At 37.1% G+C, this 17,704-nt stretch overlaps 1 protein-coding gene across 1 annotated transcript in view; it reads left to right on the top strand.

Moving 5' to 3' along the window:
* Nucleotides 1-236: 236 nt before the first annotated feature.
* LOC107290942 (3-hydroxymethyl-3-methylglutaryl-CoA lyase, cytoplasmic-like) overlaps nucleotides 237-17,704 on the top strand; it is a gene marked incomplete at its 3' end in the record, with an annotated part of 46,128 nt that continues 28,660 nt past the window's right edge. The window contains exons 1-4 of the mRNA XM_015819888.1: nucleotides 237-353; nucleotides 1,370-1,462; nucleotides 13,965-14,042; nucleotides 16,098-16,205. Coding sequence (XP_015675374.1) covers nucleotides 237-353; nucleotides 1,370-1,462; nucleotides 13,965-14,042; nucleotides 16,098-16,205 — 396 coding nt within the window. The remainder of the gene's footprint in view (nucleotides 354-1,369; nucleotides 1,463-13,964; nucleotides 14,043-16,097; nucleotides 16,206-17,704) is intronic.

The following is a 17,704-nucleotide window of genomic DNA, read 5'->3' as shown; positions in this document are numbered from 1 at the left end:
TCTCCTCCGGCGACCCAAGGATGCTGGCCTGGCGAACTCCCGGCATCCCTCTCAGCCAATCAGAATCGCCCGGGATTCCCTCGGCCGGGCGAGGCGGATGCTGCGCCCACGCTCAGCCAGGCACTGGGTTCCGGCTTTGCAGATGGCTGGGCGCACAAGGCGCGGGTGGCGGTGACCTTGCCGTCGGGAGGTGGGTGGGGGGGCGGCTTGCTGGCTCTTGAGGGGAGACGGGCGCCATGGGCAACATCCCGCCGGCGCTGAAGCACTGCCTCAGCTACCCCCACCTCCTCAAGGAGCAGCTGGGGATCGGCGAAGTCGCCCAGCAGCCGACTGTTCTGCAACAGCCTGGGCAGGTACCAGGGTGGCGTCCGGAAGGCCGTTCCAGGCCACAGCTCCAGCCCACGCAGGGGAGGTGGGAGGACACTCGGAGCTTCTGGCTGACCAGCTGCCAGTCAGGCACGGAGGGCAGACAGAGGGTCCCTGAGAAAGTTGGGATGGCCTTCAGGTGCCCAGGATTTTTCTGGGTAGCCTTGCTTCAGAAGGAGAACGCATGGCTGCCAGAGTCAACTCTGCCAATCCACTGTTATTTTCTGCTAAGCCAGCCCTGGTATTCTTCAGGGGACTGGGGTGCTTAAAATTAGTTTTTATTTTATTTTATTTTATTATTTTATTTTGCAGCTAGCTGCTAGACGTAGGGACACTTTTTTCCTTCGTGCCATCATTCTGCTGAACACCTCATTCTTGCAGTTCTGTCTAATGTGTATGTATATCAACCCATAGAGTATGGCTGTAGTATTATTATTTATTCCTTTTATTATCTTCTTTACTTCCCCCTTTTATTATTGTTGTTATTATTATTATTATTTTCTCTGTCGGCTTTCAAATACGCTGCTTCCATACTGGAGACAACTTCCTTATATGTCTAATCACACTTGGCCAATAAAATATTCAATTTTATTTTATTTTATTTATTTTATTATTTTATTTTATTTCTAGGCTGGCTGTGAATTCTGGTATCCCCATGGATCTAGAGCAGGGGTGTCAAACTGCCGGCCCATGGGCCGGTTTCATCATACCAAAGCCGCACCCACCACATTGTCAGCAATGCAAAAAGAGTCGCGATACGTCGTAACACATCACGTGACGTGGTGAGTTTGACACCCGTAATCTAGAGGGCACACGAATGGAGCAGTTGTTCTAAGGAGCAGTGAGAAAGTACCTCCATATCCCTTCTAAAAGGAAATGGACAGATGATGGAGCAGCTGTTCCGTCAGCTGAACTGCAGCATTCAGAGAGGTACATGGGGGCAGGAAGAGGAAGTGTAAGAAGTACTGATCTCAACATCACTTTTTTCCTCTTGGTATTGCAGGAAACCTCATCCACTAGAGCAGGGGACAGGGAGCCTGAAGGCTTTGAGATGTCTTCAGCTACTGTCATTCTTTACCAGTGGCCATGGTGGCAGGTTGCTGGGAATTGTAGTCCAGCTGCTTCTGAAGTGTTACATGTTCCTCACTTGGACCTGCTATCCACAGTGTTTTCCTTCAGGAGATTATGAGCCAGCAAAAACATCTATCTATCTCTTTTTAATCAATCGTTTGTAGTACTTTGTCTCAATTTCTATCATGGCTCAGTAGAAGCAAGTGGCCAAAAAGAAGAAACAGGCATTTAGAAGAATTTGATTTGAGTATCATTGTGGTTTCTTGCTGTTACATCCGGAGAGAAAGAAGAACTTCAAGTGTCTTACTTCATTCCTGGTTATTTCTCATCTGTTCATTTAGCAACTTTTTACAGGATAAAGATATGATTTATGAAGATACGTAATATTTGGACATTATGAAGCTGAATAAAATAGAATGTTACTTGAATGTGAGGTGATGGCCTCAAAATTGAAGTAAATAAGTAAATAAAATAAACTCAGTGGTATTCAAATATAAATAAGAAATAACCTCTAATATTCTAATATTAGGAATTCAGTTATTGATATCTCCTATGCTGGAGGAATCAATATACCAGAGTGATGCTACTGCTTGAAACCAGTTCATAAAGCTCATTTAAATTCTTTAATATAGGGATTATTTTAATGCTCATACTGTTAACGCAGTGTGTCATCTCAATCCTGAAGATACACAGAATAGAAACTCTGCTGAAGACATACTGTCATCTGTAAATCTAAGTTAATTTTTTTTAAAAATAATCTGATTATTTTTGATGACTAAAATGTTTATCATCATCATCATCATCATCATCATCATCTTAGCCATTGTCTATCCACTGCAGGATGAAGGCCTCTTCTGCATGTTTCCAACCAATACAGTTTTGAGCTTTCTTTTGCCAATTGAGCCCCAAAACCTGCTGATGTCATTGATCCATCTTGTTTTAGGTCTCTTTTGTGGACGCTTTTTATCAAGTGGGATCCATTCTATGACTGCCTTGTTCCACTTGCCATCAGTTCTTCTTGCTCTATGACCAGCCCATTTCCGTTTCAATTCTTTTACTCTCTTGATGGCATCATTTATTTTCATTTGTTCTCTAATCCATTGTGCAGGTCTTTCTGCCTTGTTTTGTTATGCCAAGCATGTATCTTTCCATGGCTCTTTGCGCCACTCGTAGCTTTTGTATTGATTGTGAGGTTAGTGTCCATGTTTCACCGGCATAGGTTAGAGCAGGTAGCACACACTGATTGAAAACTTTTCTTTTTAGGCATAGAGGGAGGTTCTTGAAAATTATGCTTAGCTTGCTGAACGCCTGCCAACCACATTTAACAGGCCATTCAATTTTCTTTATTGTATCACTTTCCATTGAGATTCGTTGGCCAAGGTATATTTAGTGATCTACTATGTCTAGTTCTTCATCAGATATAATTTTTTTTCTTTAGTGAATTTATTAAACATAAGTTGGCTCTTTTACAGGTTTGCTTTTAAGCCAAATGGTTCTCCTGCTTTGTGCAGCTCTTGTGTGTGTCTTTGTAGATCTTCTGAGTCTTGCGAGAAGAAAACAACATCATCTGCAAATCTTAAGTGATTTAAATAGGTGCCATTGATTTTTATCCCATCTTTTGCCCAGTCTAATTTGCAAAATACTTCTTCAAGGCAGTCTGAGAAAAAGTTAGGTGATATTGTATCACCTTGTTGTACACCTCGTCCTACGTTGATTTTCACTTTAAGATCATTAGGACAAATTGTCGCCATTGTTTTTTCATATGTTGATTGTAGTAAGTTTATGTAAGCCTGGTGGTCACAGTTTACACAAGATACTAGCAAAATTATACTCAAGATGCCTCAGAGAAGAAAAAATACCCGATTCATGGAAAAATGCTGAAGTGATTCTTATAAACAAGAAAGGGGCCCAAGATGACTTAAAGAACTATTGCCCAATAAGCCTTCTTTCAGCCAGCTACAAGGTTTTCACCAAGATAAGAGCAAAAAGAATATTGAGAACATTAAAAGATGCACTGCCAAAGGAGCAGGCAGGGTTCAGCACAGTGGATCACGTCCACGTTGTTCAGTAAGTCATTGACAGGCATGAGTACACTATGCCTCTGTACATGGCTTTCATTGACTATGAAAAGCGTTTGTCTCAGTATTCCATTAAATTATATATATATATAACATTCAGTGCAATGCATTACTTATTGCTTGCTGGAATACTGAGACAAATGCTTTTCGTAGTATGCATGTATGTATGTATGTATGTATGTATGTATGTGTGTATGTGTATATATATATATGTTCTTTTATCCATGAAAAAGCTGGAATAAGTCAAGTGTCAGTGGGTAACCCTTACAAACATTCATGCCTGGTTTCTCTTGTTTAAAGAATAGCATGGAAAAAAGCGTAACCATATAAATTAGACCTGTATAATTATACTTAGTATGATAGAGAATCCTGTAAATGGCATTGTTAAAATACTAAATTTAAAGGTTGACCACTTTGATAAACAGAACAAGGTTAAGCAAATTGTCCTGGTTATATGCTTTTTTCAGAATTAAGGATAGCGTGAATAAATTCCATAATGAATTTCCATAGGGGTAATTTGGTGAAAAGAAATGCTTGGGTGTTTGCTGGCTTTAGCTAGCAAGATTCTAGGAACTAATTTCAAACCTCAAGTTTCTCTTTATTTCCTGTGAAGAAAGAAAAAGGGAAAACAAAATGAAAGCATTTGTTCATAACTACCATTATACCTTGCCACATGCATCTCATAGAAGTGGATTAGAATGGGGAAATATTTTTTTCCTCTTTTCAGAATGAAAAACCCATCCTTGCCGCTTTCAGGTTGATTGTACAGATAGATGCATAGAGTTGAATATGTATAGGTGTTTTTTTTTAAAAAAACCAATTTAGGATTGCCACTAAATGTATAATGTACAATGGCCTGAAGCCAGTTCTGACTCTTACTGTCTGATCCATCGGCCCCACATAAAATACATCTCCATCATGTTCACTTCTTAAATATTTAGACATGCACTTTTTAAATGTACCTAAAAATACAGTGCGTGAAAACACCCTTAGGACTTTGAAGTTTTTTCCTGATACATGAGGAGGTGAAGAAGAGATAAATCCTGAACATCAGAGGAAAATCTGCTTCCTCTTATGTACACATTCCTGATGAGTTTCAGTCTTGGAAGGTTTTATTATTTTAATTTTCCAAATTAAGTAGTATTTAGATTCGTAAATATCCCTTGGAGTGTTCTATTATTTCGGAAGTGTTTTGCTCTAATGGATTTTAGAAACCATTATTACTTCTGGCAATCTGTTCATTAGGATAAGATTTCCTGAAAAGTATGGTTTTAATTTTAGGTTACTAAGAGTCTTAGATCTTTTGAGCTATTTTGTTGCCATATATTTTCCATCATGTTCTTATTCACAGGCTCTCTATTTGTATCTGTGCAGTTTGTTTTTACACTGTTTTAAACTTTGGACCATTTCATTTTACATGGAATTCACTCAATTTCTTTAGGGTATACATTTGCCTATTTTTCTGTTTAATGTTACTGATGAATCTTCTCGATGGATTGTTTCTCATAAGTTGTTTCTCTTTTTTTTAGTTATCCACATATATATCTAGGAAGATTATACAGCTCTCACTTATCACTTTTTTAGTTTTTTTAGTGGTCACAGTATTCTTCTGATATGTCACAATCAGTTTTTTGGGCCAACCTAGGTCCACTTTGGGTTTACATTGACTAGACCTACGATTCTGAGCCAAGATACACATAGTGGTGGTTAAATGTTGAGTAGTGTGGTAGAAAATTAAAGAAGAAAAATGTGGAGAAGAAAAAAAAGTATTTTTATTATGCATTTGAGGCAATTAGTTTGGTAATTCTAGGTTTGGTATTAACTTATGCGAAGTTATACCACTTAGGCTATGTATGTGTAAATTTTGCTCAAATAACATTTGATTTGATTTTACTTATCTAGGGAGAATTAATTACTAATGGATTACTCTTGAAGGGAAATCCTGTTAAGAAAAGGTATTTCTCCACACTATTATCCCCCCAAAAATTGTCTTATGTCGAAAACCACCAACCTTGACATCATTGTGGTTAGTAATCCATTTTGGTTAGGAATTGCATTGAAAATAGTCTCTAAGAACTCTCCACTAAGGAAACCAAGCTTTTTTTAAAAAAACTGTTGATAAACAAAAAAAAGTTAAATTTGGGAATATGGATGTTCACTCAGGAGACATTAACTACACAGCTTTGTTTGCTGTTTAGCTTTATTGCAGAATATTGTCTCTTCATAAACAGTCTCAGTTATTTATGGCAGTTCCTTTGAACTTGAAATATGAAGCTCTCTTGGAGTATTTATCTGATTTCTTATAATTTAGCCTAAACTTCTTTTAAGGCCCAAACATGAACTAAGGAAGAGGATATCTCTCTGTAATGCATCTTCAAGTATGCCTAAGAGAGACCACTACCTGGTACCCTAGAGACCCTGTACAGTGTGTCAAATAAATAGGCCAGATGGAATTTTGGCATGGAATAGGGCAGTTTCTGAACTACCACTCATGGTTGCTAAGCCATTCTGTGAAGAATGTTGAAACATTAATTTATTCCTTGTGTGTCCAATCACACTTGGCCAATAAAGAACATTCTATTCTACATCCTATCCTATACCTAACCCACCCTACCCTACCCCACCCTACCCTACCCTATAGTTCGTTAATAATGCTATTGTTGTGAACTGGTACACACTTTACTCAGTGTGGACCTGAACCTACTAAGGGCTGAGTCACACCTGCTGGATCAGGGGTGTCAAACTCGCCACGTGACGTGTTGTGACGTATCGTGACTTTTCCCCCATTGCCGGAGCTAGGGAGGGTGCGGTTTTGGCATGATGCATCCAGCTCGCTGGCCGGCAATTTGACACCCTTGTGCTGGTCAGCGTTGTGTTTAAAGAAGTGCCTCTTGGGGCTGAGTCATCCAGGGTGGCTTTTTCTCCTTAGGCAAATGAACTTAATGTTGCAGTCAATCATGTATTTTCTAGGGGTAATCATACAAATGCAGCCTTTCCATAGCCATGTGCTGAGGTTGATTCAAGCCCAAGCTGGATTGCAATATTAGCCTTGGGAATGGAAACGTCTATTGCTCTGTCTTATGTAATGCGATTATGATGAAACTAAGCTAAAAGAGACTCTTGTGATCTGTAATGCAATATGACTTCAAACAGGTGGGGGTTCTGGTTACTTATGCAATGGATATCTGCAGGAATACTTGGCTTTCTCCTAGTATTACAGTAGATTGTTGCATTGGCTTATGAGTTGAACAGCAAACAGGGTGGCATTTCCTTAACGTAGACAAAGCTAAGATGTCTGCTAATGTTTCCGAATTCTAGTTCCAGGAGAGGGGGCAGTTATTAGCAGTGTTTTCCCTCTCTCTTTCTTTGTATGTGCGGCTGATTTGCTTATAGCCGATGTAAATTTAAGAAGGCTGTAATTCCATGATTAAAGGTTAGCAGCATTTTCTATTATAAACCCATGTTTTAATCACTTTATAAGTTTGGGGGAGAGGAGCAGAAATTAAATATTTTGATTAACATAATTGGCAGACAACATCTTAAGCTTTTTCCTCTCCTGTTCAAACGCTGTGACATCTGAGGAGGATGGGAATCCAGGGGTGCTTTTTGTTTGGAAAGAGGCATTTTTGAAGAGAGAAGATTTTACATTCAGTTTTCTGGGGGTTTTTTTTGCCAACACCTGATAAATGGAAAATGCTCCAGGCTTTTAGCTTTTTATGTAAACTCTTTCTTACTGATATTCCACACAGTTTTTCCATAGTACTTACCACTTCACAGAGCTAATATCAGATTTAATAACCTTTCATTATTTTTAATAATGCATTTTTGTTGAATCAAATTTAGGAAGACATGTTAATATACTGAAGGAACAGTTAACCTTTGTAAGATTTTTTTTTTGTGAGTTTTTTTTTTTTTATACCGTTACTTTTTTGTTTTCACTCTAAGGGACCTGGGTGCATAGAATAAATTTTACACTAGGGTTGACTTGTTGATGTTTTTATGTTTACTTTATAAATCTTGCTCCTTTGAATTTTTTTTAAGGTAAATGCATGCTATAAATAAAATTGAGAGTTTAAAAGGAAGAGGAGGAAGGTGGGTATGTTCGCTGCCTTGAGTTATTTGTAAAAATAATAAAGACAGGAAATAAATAAATAAATCCCTGCTATTCTAATGTTTCAGGCACTGTTACATTTTTTTTTTAAAGGTTTCAAGTCAGTGTTGACTCCTGACAACTGTGGGCAAGGCCCGTGAAGTTTTCTTGGCAAGATTTTTAAAAGTGGTTTGACTTTGCCTTCTTTCTAGGGCTGAGAATGACTGGCCCCAAATCAAAACAAAATTGTTTGTAAGGCAGGACTAGAATTTAAAGCTTTTGTTTTCTAACCTTGTGCCTTAACCAGTTGACCCTTCCTGTTCGATAAAATGAGCTCCATTTTTCCCCCTAAATGCTAAGAAATGCTGGAACAGTACAGCAGAAATTAGTTTCCTTTGGACGACAGAGCCCTGGGGATTAATTGTATTTTTGTAATATTTGTTTATTTACAAATAGATAGACATAACAGTGGAAACAAGGCCCTTTTTTGACTGTGAGAAGACTTTGGGCAGAATGATTTTTTGAATATCCCTCCCTCGCATATTTTTTTCTCACTGCTTTTTATGGTAATGTATATTTCTCCATTGCCTTCTGACCCTTGAAGTTAATAGTCATATTAAATGGCCATGTCTGACCCCTTTTGCTTTCCATTTAATTACAAAATTAGCTTTACTCTTTCTGCTGGCTGAAAAATTGTGCCTTTTTATAGATATTCTGTTTTAATGTTGTGCAAATATACCCAGCTTTTATTAATTAAATATCCCTTAGAGAACACTTCCAGTCTTATCTATGGTCTTCACTGACCTGTAACTCCAATTTAAAGCTTATCTTTTTGTTTTATCTGATCTGTCATCTTTCTGTGCCAGTTGACAGTCATTGTTGATCATTCCCTGTTACAGTATACATCAATATAATAAATCTTTTTCCACTTAAAATTTTATTAGCCCATGTAACCAGTTCATGGAAGTTAAATTGCTGGGTTAAATTAAAATGGGAAGTCTGAATCAGTGTGAAACAGAGGTTGCAAAGCCCCTGGAGTAGCATCAGATTAAGCTGTTTATATTAAAGCCACTGATTGATAGGGACATAATTTGCTAAGATAAGTAACAAAAAATTTCACATGTTAACCTCTCTGACATTCAGATCACCCCCAAATACCCTCTCCCTTTTTTTACTCTTCATTTTGTAATGTTACCATATCTCCCTGAAGGCAAATAAATAAATAAATATCAAGCATGATCCCTTGCTGAAAAAAGTTGTCAACTCTACTGTAAATGGTTTGTATATACCAATAAATAGAACTATAACATGTTAGTTAACTGAAATTTGATTTCTTTTCCTGAATTCCTTTCTTATTTCCTGTTCTTCTGCAAAGCATTCCACTGTCCCTTGCATTTTGTATTGATGAAACAATTTACAAAATGCATCTTAGGAGAAACAATGGTTGATGTTGTGGCGTGATGGACACAGGAAGTTGGGGCTCCATTTTCTGCGTTCAATTTCGACCAACTGGGGACCCTTAAAAGTCACCCCGAAGAGGCAATGGAGAAGGAGGGGACACTCATTGATCGCGAGAGGGCGGTGGGGGGAAGACTGGCTACATTCGTGTGGCCAGTCTGAAGCTGCTGACAACCGAAGAAAACAAGCATTAACCAGCAACTTTCATGGATGGAACTGGGTGAGACCCTATCCGCTCTTTATGACTTTAAGACTTTTTCCTGGGAAAAAACCGCCCAAAGCAAAGAATCCTCCCCGATGAGAGAGGGAAGGGGAATTTCCACCCCATTCCCTCAGGAAAAGAAAAGTGGCAAATTAATTGCTTGGGGGGAAACAGAGAAAATTACAAAATTAATTTGAAATCAATACACATATATAACTTTGAAATTTGGGGACTCAAAGTACTTTTGAGATTTTTTTTAAAAAAACACTTAAAAAGCTTGTAATATAAGTTTGGATGTAAAAAGCTGGAAGACGGCATCAATGACATCTAGTGGCGAACTAAAGCACTACAATTTATTATGCCTAAAGGAAACTTGGCTGGAAGCCAAGAGTCTCATATAAGACTCTTGTTGTTTTCAGAAACTTTCACTTTTGAAGACTGCCGCTGGAAAAAAAAGGGGGGAACCTCTTGGGCTGCTTATTTGTGTTGCAGAGACAATACATTATTTTGAAACTGGCCTGCTTGGACTACAAATATAAATACTATCTGACATTTAGAGCTGTGTCATGGAGCTATTTCCCTATAGAAGAAACATGCATTATTGATTGAGATGATGGAATACTTTGGATTATAAACTTTTGATTGATGAACAATTTTTAATTGCTCTTTTCTCTCTGGACAGAAAGGATATGTTTTTCATTGGACAGAAAAGTTTGAAAAAATTGAATTTTACTTATATTTGCTGAGGGGAGACTTAAGGACAGACTGATAGGCCGGCTGGATAATTTGGAGTTCAAATGACAATTGACTGAAACTTTTTAAATCCCTAAATAGATTGGACTATAAAGACTACATACAAAAACAAAATGGATGTTTCATACTTAGCTTCAAATGGTAAAAAACTAACCCTAACACCTGTCCCCAAAGTCCCCAGCTTGACATACCAACAAGAAAATGTTGATGAATTCAGAAAGAAATTATTTCTATGTTAAAATCAATACAAGAGACAATTGCCTTAGCTCATGATGAGACTAAAAATAACACAAAGGAGATAAAAGAACAATTCTTTAATCTAAACAAACTCAGAAAATGACTACAAAGAAGGAACTAGCTACCTAAAAAATAGAAGGAAAATCAGAGGAAGCAGATCCAAAGATGGAGGACCTAAAGAAAGGAACTAACAGACAGACTCAGACAAACAAAGAATTAGAAGACGTAGCGATAATATCGGAAATGGAAAAGATATCTTACCTGTCAAGATCTCAGAACACACTTGAGGATAAGAAGGAAGAGCTGATTGAATGGAAGATAGAGCTGTTAGGAGAATTGTGGGAAATTGGAGAAGGAGGGAGGCTGTTTAATGAATATCAGTGGGCTAAGTGTCCTTCCAAAAATACTTTAATCAAATTGTTTTTCTTATTCCAAACAATATACACAAAAATAGAGGAAGAATTACTTGATGATTCAAATGCATTGACTTGGAAAGTTAGTTGGCAAAGGAAGAAAGCTAGAGTAAGACTGAAGAAAATAGAGGGTTTGACCCATCAGATGGGATATTATACTATTAATCAGATGTTTGAACATGGCTGAGAATAGATAATTGTTAGAAATAGAAGTATTATTATAACTAGAAAGATAGGATTTGTAACTAGAATATTATATTTTGGTATGAGAAGGGAAATATGAAAATGCTAAGAGGGAAGCTTTTGGTTACCCAAACATAACTTATTATGAGAAATTATAAGCGATAAGAGACATTTTGAACACTGATGGGAAATTAAAAAATTTTAAAAAGCAGGAAAAACTATATTAATTGAACAAATAGATATTAAGCGCAAATACAATTAAGATATATTTTGGTTAGAAAAAATATTTTAAACCAACATTATTGATATTATTAGGAAAATGTAACAAAGATGTTTAGTCAATTGTATATGTATTAACAACAATAAGAATTGTATTTGCCTAGTGTGGGAAAATGTGTACTACCAGAAGAAGAGAGGAAGTATTGGATGGTGTAATATTGGGCCTAGATTGAAGAAGTTAATATGTACCACTGAATTACTAATGGACCCAGACAACATGTTGTTTATTAAGTACTTATGATTGTAAAACTAGAAAATTAATACAATATTTATTAAAAAAAACAAACCAAAATGCATCTTAGGTTGCCTGGGAATTTTGCTAATTATAAATTTGGAATTTTCAACACATTTGGAAGATACTTCACTTGAGAAGGCCCTTTACCACAATTTCACCAGACCTATAGAACTTACTTTAAATGGCTGCTATTACAACCTTAGTGATTACGCTGAAATGGATAAAGAGCTCTTAAGGATCCACATAAGCCCATCTTTACCATGTTGAACACCCAATATTTATCACAGCGTCAATGCAGACATTACATGGGCTCAGGAATTCTGCGAGTTGAAGTCTATAGGTCATACAATTGTCATAATTTCCTACTCCTGCATTAAATTAAACATGTAGGATCAGGTCTTCTGCTTTTCTTTTATTCAAAAGTAGATGCAAGAGGCCCAATCAGTTTCATGATCACAGGATGTGGGAAGGTTTAATCTTTTGAATTCTAGTCTTTTCTATACAACTGTTGGGGGGGTAGAAAAATAAGCTATTTTTACTACAATGAAGTTTGGTCTGATATGGGAGAAAAAAGAAATATTATTACTAAATGGAAATGAGAAACAACCAAGCCATCTGATAGCCATGTGTGGGCAATTGAAACAGCACATTAAGATTTTCCACAAAAGATAACTTGTAAAACACTATACAGTAATATGGTAGTGATGTTTACTTCTCCAAGCACGCTGGTGTGGGTGGATGTTGTCAAATAGCCTGTGATCATTCTCAGATTTGACTCATGATGGAAAATTATGAATACATTCTGACTAGGTCTGAGACAATTACCCATTTCTCACAGAGGCATTTGTACCACTCATGTGCCATTTGTCTTGTAAGATCAAATATCTGATGGTCTTGAAAAAACCGCAAAAACACACTTTCTGCGAAGAGGTCTTGCATTAATAGTAATAATGGCTTTCTAAATTGGAGGAGATGGTACATGACCGTGGAAATGTCTTTGGACAACGCTGGCTCCCTCGGCTAAGAAATGGAGATGAGCAGCGCCCCCTAGAGTTGGACATGACTAGACAGAGAAACCTTTACTATTTACCTTTATGTAGCAAAAGAGAGCTTTGCCTTTGCACTGAAATGGGCTTATAAACTCAGCAAGTATATGTTCTATTTCTTTTTATGGTGTTAATGGAAATGAAGGGTAAATGAATTAGTTCCTTCCTCCTTCAAAATTCAGTTGCTTGGCAGCCAGCATGTATTTATGAGAGTTGCAGCATCTCAGGCTCATATGATCACCATTTGTGACCTTCCCGGGGGATTCTGACAAGCAAAGTCAATGGGGAAAGCCAGATTTGCTTAACAACTGAGTGATTTGCTTAATAACCGTGGCAAAAACATTGTAAAATCAAATGCAATTCATTTAATGACAGCATCACTTAATTATGAAAGTTCCGGTCCCAGCTGAGGACTACCTGTAAAGTGTTTTAGATATTAAGGCAAAAACTTTGAACTGAACACTCATGTTGTTCACTACAGTCTGATTGTTCATCTTTATAGAACCATAGCAAGACAATAACTCTGTATTTAGCTTACTGATTTTGTGTCCTGCAAGTTGTGACTAAACAACAGTCCTGGGATTCGGCAGATTTTCATTATATGTACTTATATATTGAATAGTTAGAAATCTTAACTTTGCCATAACTAGATTATGTCTACCAAAGGGGTGAACAAGCATCCTTTGGGATATCTGAGCTTTTATTTATTTTGTTAGTAATTAAGATTCTTTTTTAATGCCAAGCCACTAATTAATGCCAGCACAATTTCATGCTGATTTTTGCTCGGATGTGAAACAATGTAAGTGTATCAAACCACCCTCAGATTTTTTTATACCAATTAATGACAAAAATATTGTTCAGAAATACAAAAGCTGGCTCTAAAAGTCTACCTTTATCCCACTCAGTGGTATCAGTCATTACCATATCTCTGTGGCACATATATATGTATATGCACACACTTACATAGATGTATAAAACATGGATCTGATCTAGTGCCTTGATTGGTAACTAATTTGTTGGAGTTTTGTTTAGGAAAGAATGGCAAAAAATTTCTTTCCAAATTGCCTTCCAAGGAAGATTACATTTCCATAACCATATTTCATCTTTACTCTCCTTTGATCACAGGATTAGCATCTGGAATACAGATTTTATGCAAATGTTGCTAGTTGCTGATATAAATTATTCCCAAACTAGATGAAAATCAGTTTCTTGAAAATGTAAAAGTTACGTTAGGAGCAACTGGCTGTGATCAAGTTGATCCTCTTCTTATTTTCTCATAAGAGCAGGGTTCGGCTTCACCGTTTCTTGAAAAAGACTATCATGTTTTAGAATCCTGGCTGTTTGATCCTAATCTGCAAGGAAACATTTCCATGATGATGAAAAGACATTCTGCAACGATTCTTTAAGATAATTTTCGTTGTTCCCCCTTTAACATTCCTGAACCTGTTTCTAGTATGAAAACAAACTGTATGCAAATCCCTAAGGAGGGAGCCTTAGTGTAGATCAAACTATAATCTTTCATGTGCTAACAAATCTTTCATATTATGTTTCAGGAATTGCTTACAAGTGGATTTCCTGAGTTTGTTAAAATAGTGGAAGTTGGTCCAAGAGATGGATTACAGAATGAAAAGGTATGTTAACAATGGGGAGAGTGAATCTTTGAGGAAGACAATATTGTATTAATTAAGCCCAAATAATTGATCATGCCATTAAAAGTTTACAACAATTTATAAAAGGCAGCAGAGTTTAGATTTCTATCCCCCTCTCTTGTGATGTTTTAAAATTTAAGATTAATTAATTAATTAATCTCTTGTTGTAAGCATTTTTTTAGTACTTACTGTGGTAATATTCTAGCTATTGCATTAATATTGTCTTCAAGATCTTTCCTCTTTAAAGTATCAACAAAAATGACTAATTGTAACAAAAGGAAAAGCAATGAGGGCGTTTCATCTTATTGAGATGGTTATGTATTTTAATAGCATCAGTATGAAATCAATTAGTAGTACAATATACAACAGCAACTTTATATTAAGAAAAGGACTCTGGCATATTATATTAATTGCGAGAACCTCACAAAATGTCTTTACAAGCCTCAATCCATATGGAAGCTATTTCCCTTTGGTGACATTCCATATAACTTCATGTTTGTCACTTAGCTGGTGCCCAACCCATGGGTTTTCCCCATATAATTATTAATTTGTAAGGAAAAAAGTTCCTCGTGAAATCAGAAAGACCTGTGCACTGTCTTCTCCCATGTGATTTGATATCTCTCTCCCTGTCTTCTTCAACCTCCCGACCTATTATCTGGAATTTTGCCACGTAGAAACATGTGCCTTAAAGCTCATGCAACATTTAAATATGAAAAACATAGCCTTGAGATGAAAGCTACTCCAAGTGGTACTGATGTGACAAAAATCATAGGGCAGTTGGTGAAGTACTTAGTCAGCCTGAGCTGATCTCAAAAACCTTAGTAGGGTTGGACCTGGTTGGTACTTGGATGGGAGATGGTAGAGCTGTAGGTGGACTGAGAAGCAGAAAAACAAGCAGAAGAAGGCAATGCAAACTGCTTCTGTTTTGTTACAAGAATCTTGGAAGTTTGGTAACTGGAGAGCCAGTTCAGTATAATGATTAAGGTTCTAGCTTAGAAACCAGGAGACTGTGAATTTTAGTTCTGCCTTAGGCATGAAAACTGGCTGGGGGACTTGGGCCAGTCACGCCGTCTCAGCCCAAGCCACCTCACAGGATTGAGGTTGTTGTGAAAATATGAGGAGGAAAGACTACCTTGATTTGCTTATAAAGTAATACATTAAGGGAGATAATAATCTAATATAAACAAATAAGTAAATAAATTTTACATGTGCCCATGAAGTTCCCAGTAGTTGAATTTACGTATAAAACTGATGTCTTGGAGTGTTTTAGTGATACTGTACCACAAGTACAAGCAGATAAAACCAGTGCATATATTGGAATATCACAATGTTATCATCAGTCTTTTTCCTCCATAAGTAGTTACATAAATTATATAAATTAAGGAAGTGGTGCTTTTTCCTCCATAGCCACTCCATATAACATTCCTGGTGTATATTTGAGTAGGCAGGAAGAGGGAAGTTACTTAAAGGTTGGGATGTTAAAAATCCATTTGTAGAATGTGAGGTCCCTATTTTCATGACAATGGAAATAGTGACAGCAGCTTTCTTTTGTCTTACTTAATGACTAAATGATTTTCTCATGTTTCTTCTATCATAAATGTATTACATTTCCATCCCTCTCTTTCTCTTAGTCTCAGAGGCTTTAAATAGTAAACTCTTGGGAACAGAGCCTTACTTTCTGCTTTGAACTGGTTGGGGCAATGCCAGTTACTGTAATAGTCAGAAAAATATGTTTTGTATTCCCAAACATGTGCTATCCATAGTCTTTATTCCATCTGACTGTGTCACTTGTATTAAACAGATATTGCAGACTCTGAGGAAGAGCCAACAGTAGTACGTATTACAACTTATTTCCTGGGGATGTGTGTTAGTTTCCTTTTGACTAAGAAAAGAGCATCTGGGCCCAATAACCTAAAACATCATTGGTGATTTTTACATTTTGTTTTATGGCATTATAAATGTTTTGTGTTTGGATCTAAGATGTTCTTAACACATGGCATTGTGCTGTACAGAAATGATATTTCTTCTTATTTGCAGGCTATACTTCCTACAGATGTGAAAATTGAGCTCATCGATCAACTTTCCAAAACTGGCTTGTCTGTCATAGAAGTGACAAGTTTTGTTTCTTCAAAATGGGTACCTCAGGTAGGCAAAAGAACTGATAGTCTTAAGCATTACTCAGCATTGCCAGTGTTTCTTGCACGATGAAATTTCTCCACACTCTTTTTCTGGGCCATTAGTTCTCTATTTAGCTTTCCTCTATTGCTTCTCATTTTTGCCCTGTCTTGTTTTTCTATAGTTATTGGAATTGATATATGCTAAGTCCTGGTTGGTTTACTGATGACAATTTCTTTGCCCCTAGGCAAACTCTAATGGCTTGGGCACATTACTTGTTCATAATCCAGACAGATCTATTTATTAGAGAGGTCAAACTATAGTGGAGTCATAATTTCTATGAAGAGTTACTATTGTTTCTGAATATATATGGTAATGGAAAGGAATTAAAAATTAATCTTTGCAAAAGATATTTCCATTTGATCTTTCCATTTTTAATGCTAGATGATGCAGAGTTAATCCTGTAGCCAACAAGTTGCCGTTATTTTTCTGTTGACCTCTGAAAGGTTAGAGAAAAATGCACAGCAATGCATTGCAATATTTTGCACTTCTTTTGTTGAGAACTCAAATATAAGATAACTGCACGTGGATATTCATTGCAACTATAGAAAACTACTTTGAAATCCTCTTTGTGCTGAGGTCAGTGTCAGTGGACAGTAGAATGTGACCAGGATATCCACATCACCACCACAATGTAATGACATTCAAACAGTTTCAGGTGGCATATCTCGTTGTAGGCTGGAAGTTAATCTAAAGGAGATTTTCATGTGATCTTATAAATTGACCTTAAATATGAGGCATTACTTCATGGAATGAATCTCTTTAATTTAGGGCCAAATTATACATTATAACAGGGCAGCATAGTATGAATCAAAATGTCTCTCTAATGTTTTTTTCCAGACAGTAACTAAAAAGAAAAAAAGGGGTATATGTGAGTTTTCTTTGCATGTTGTCATCCGGATCAAAATTATCCTTATCCAAGGCTGCTATTTGATAAGAAACACATAAGTGCAGGCATTTTGTTGGATTGAGACTTGGGTCTTCAGAAATGGAATAAATACTTAAGTTTGTGGAAGATTCTCAGACATCCAGGTCATGGTTGGAAGATTCTCAGACATCCAGGTCATGGTTATCCCAAAGATGGGCAAAAGGGAGAACTGAAGAGGCTTCTTGGATGAGAACCGAAATGGCTTCAAGCAAAAATTAGAAATCCAGTTGCCTTTTGAAAAAAGGGAAATCAGTGAACATACTTCTCCACAGAAACTTCCCACTAGTAAATGTCTATGGAGATTTTCTGTCATTCAGGTCACGGTTGTCCCAAAGGTGTCCCAACAGACTCAGGCTCAACCCTTCCAAGACGGAGTGGCTGTGGTTGCCGGCTCCAAGGTATGGTCAGCTGACTCCATCGCTGACTATAGGGGGCGAAATTTTGGCCCCCTCGGAGAGGGTACGCAATCTGGGGGTCCTCCTGGATCCACGGCTGACACTGGAAGACCAGTTGACGGCTGTGGCCAGGGGGGCGTTTTACC

The sequence above is a fragment of the Protobothrops mucrosquamatus genome, unplaced genomic scaffold (assembly GCF_001527695.2).
Source record: "Protobothrops mucrosquamatus isolate PMUCROS unplaced genomic scaffold, P.Mucros_1.0 scaffold1011, whole genome shotgun sequence".
NCBI classification, from domain to species: Eukaryota; Metazoa; Chordata; class Lepidosauria; order Squamata; family Viperidae; genus Protobothrops; species Protobothrops mucrosquamatus.
Note: the sequence above shows the minus strand (reverse complement) of the source record. Positions and strands in the feature narration are given on the sequence as shown.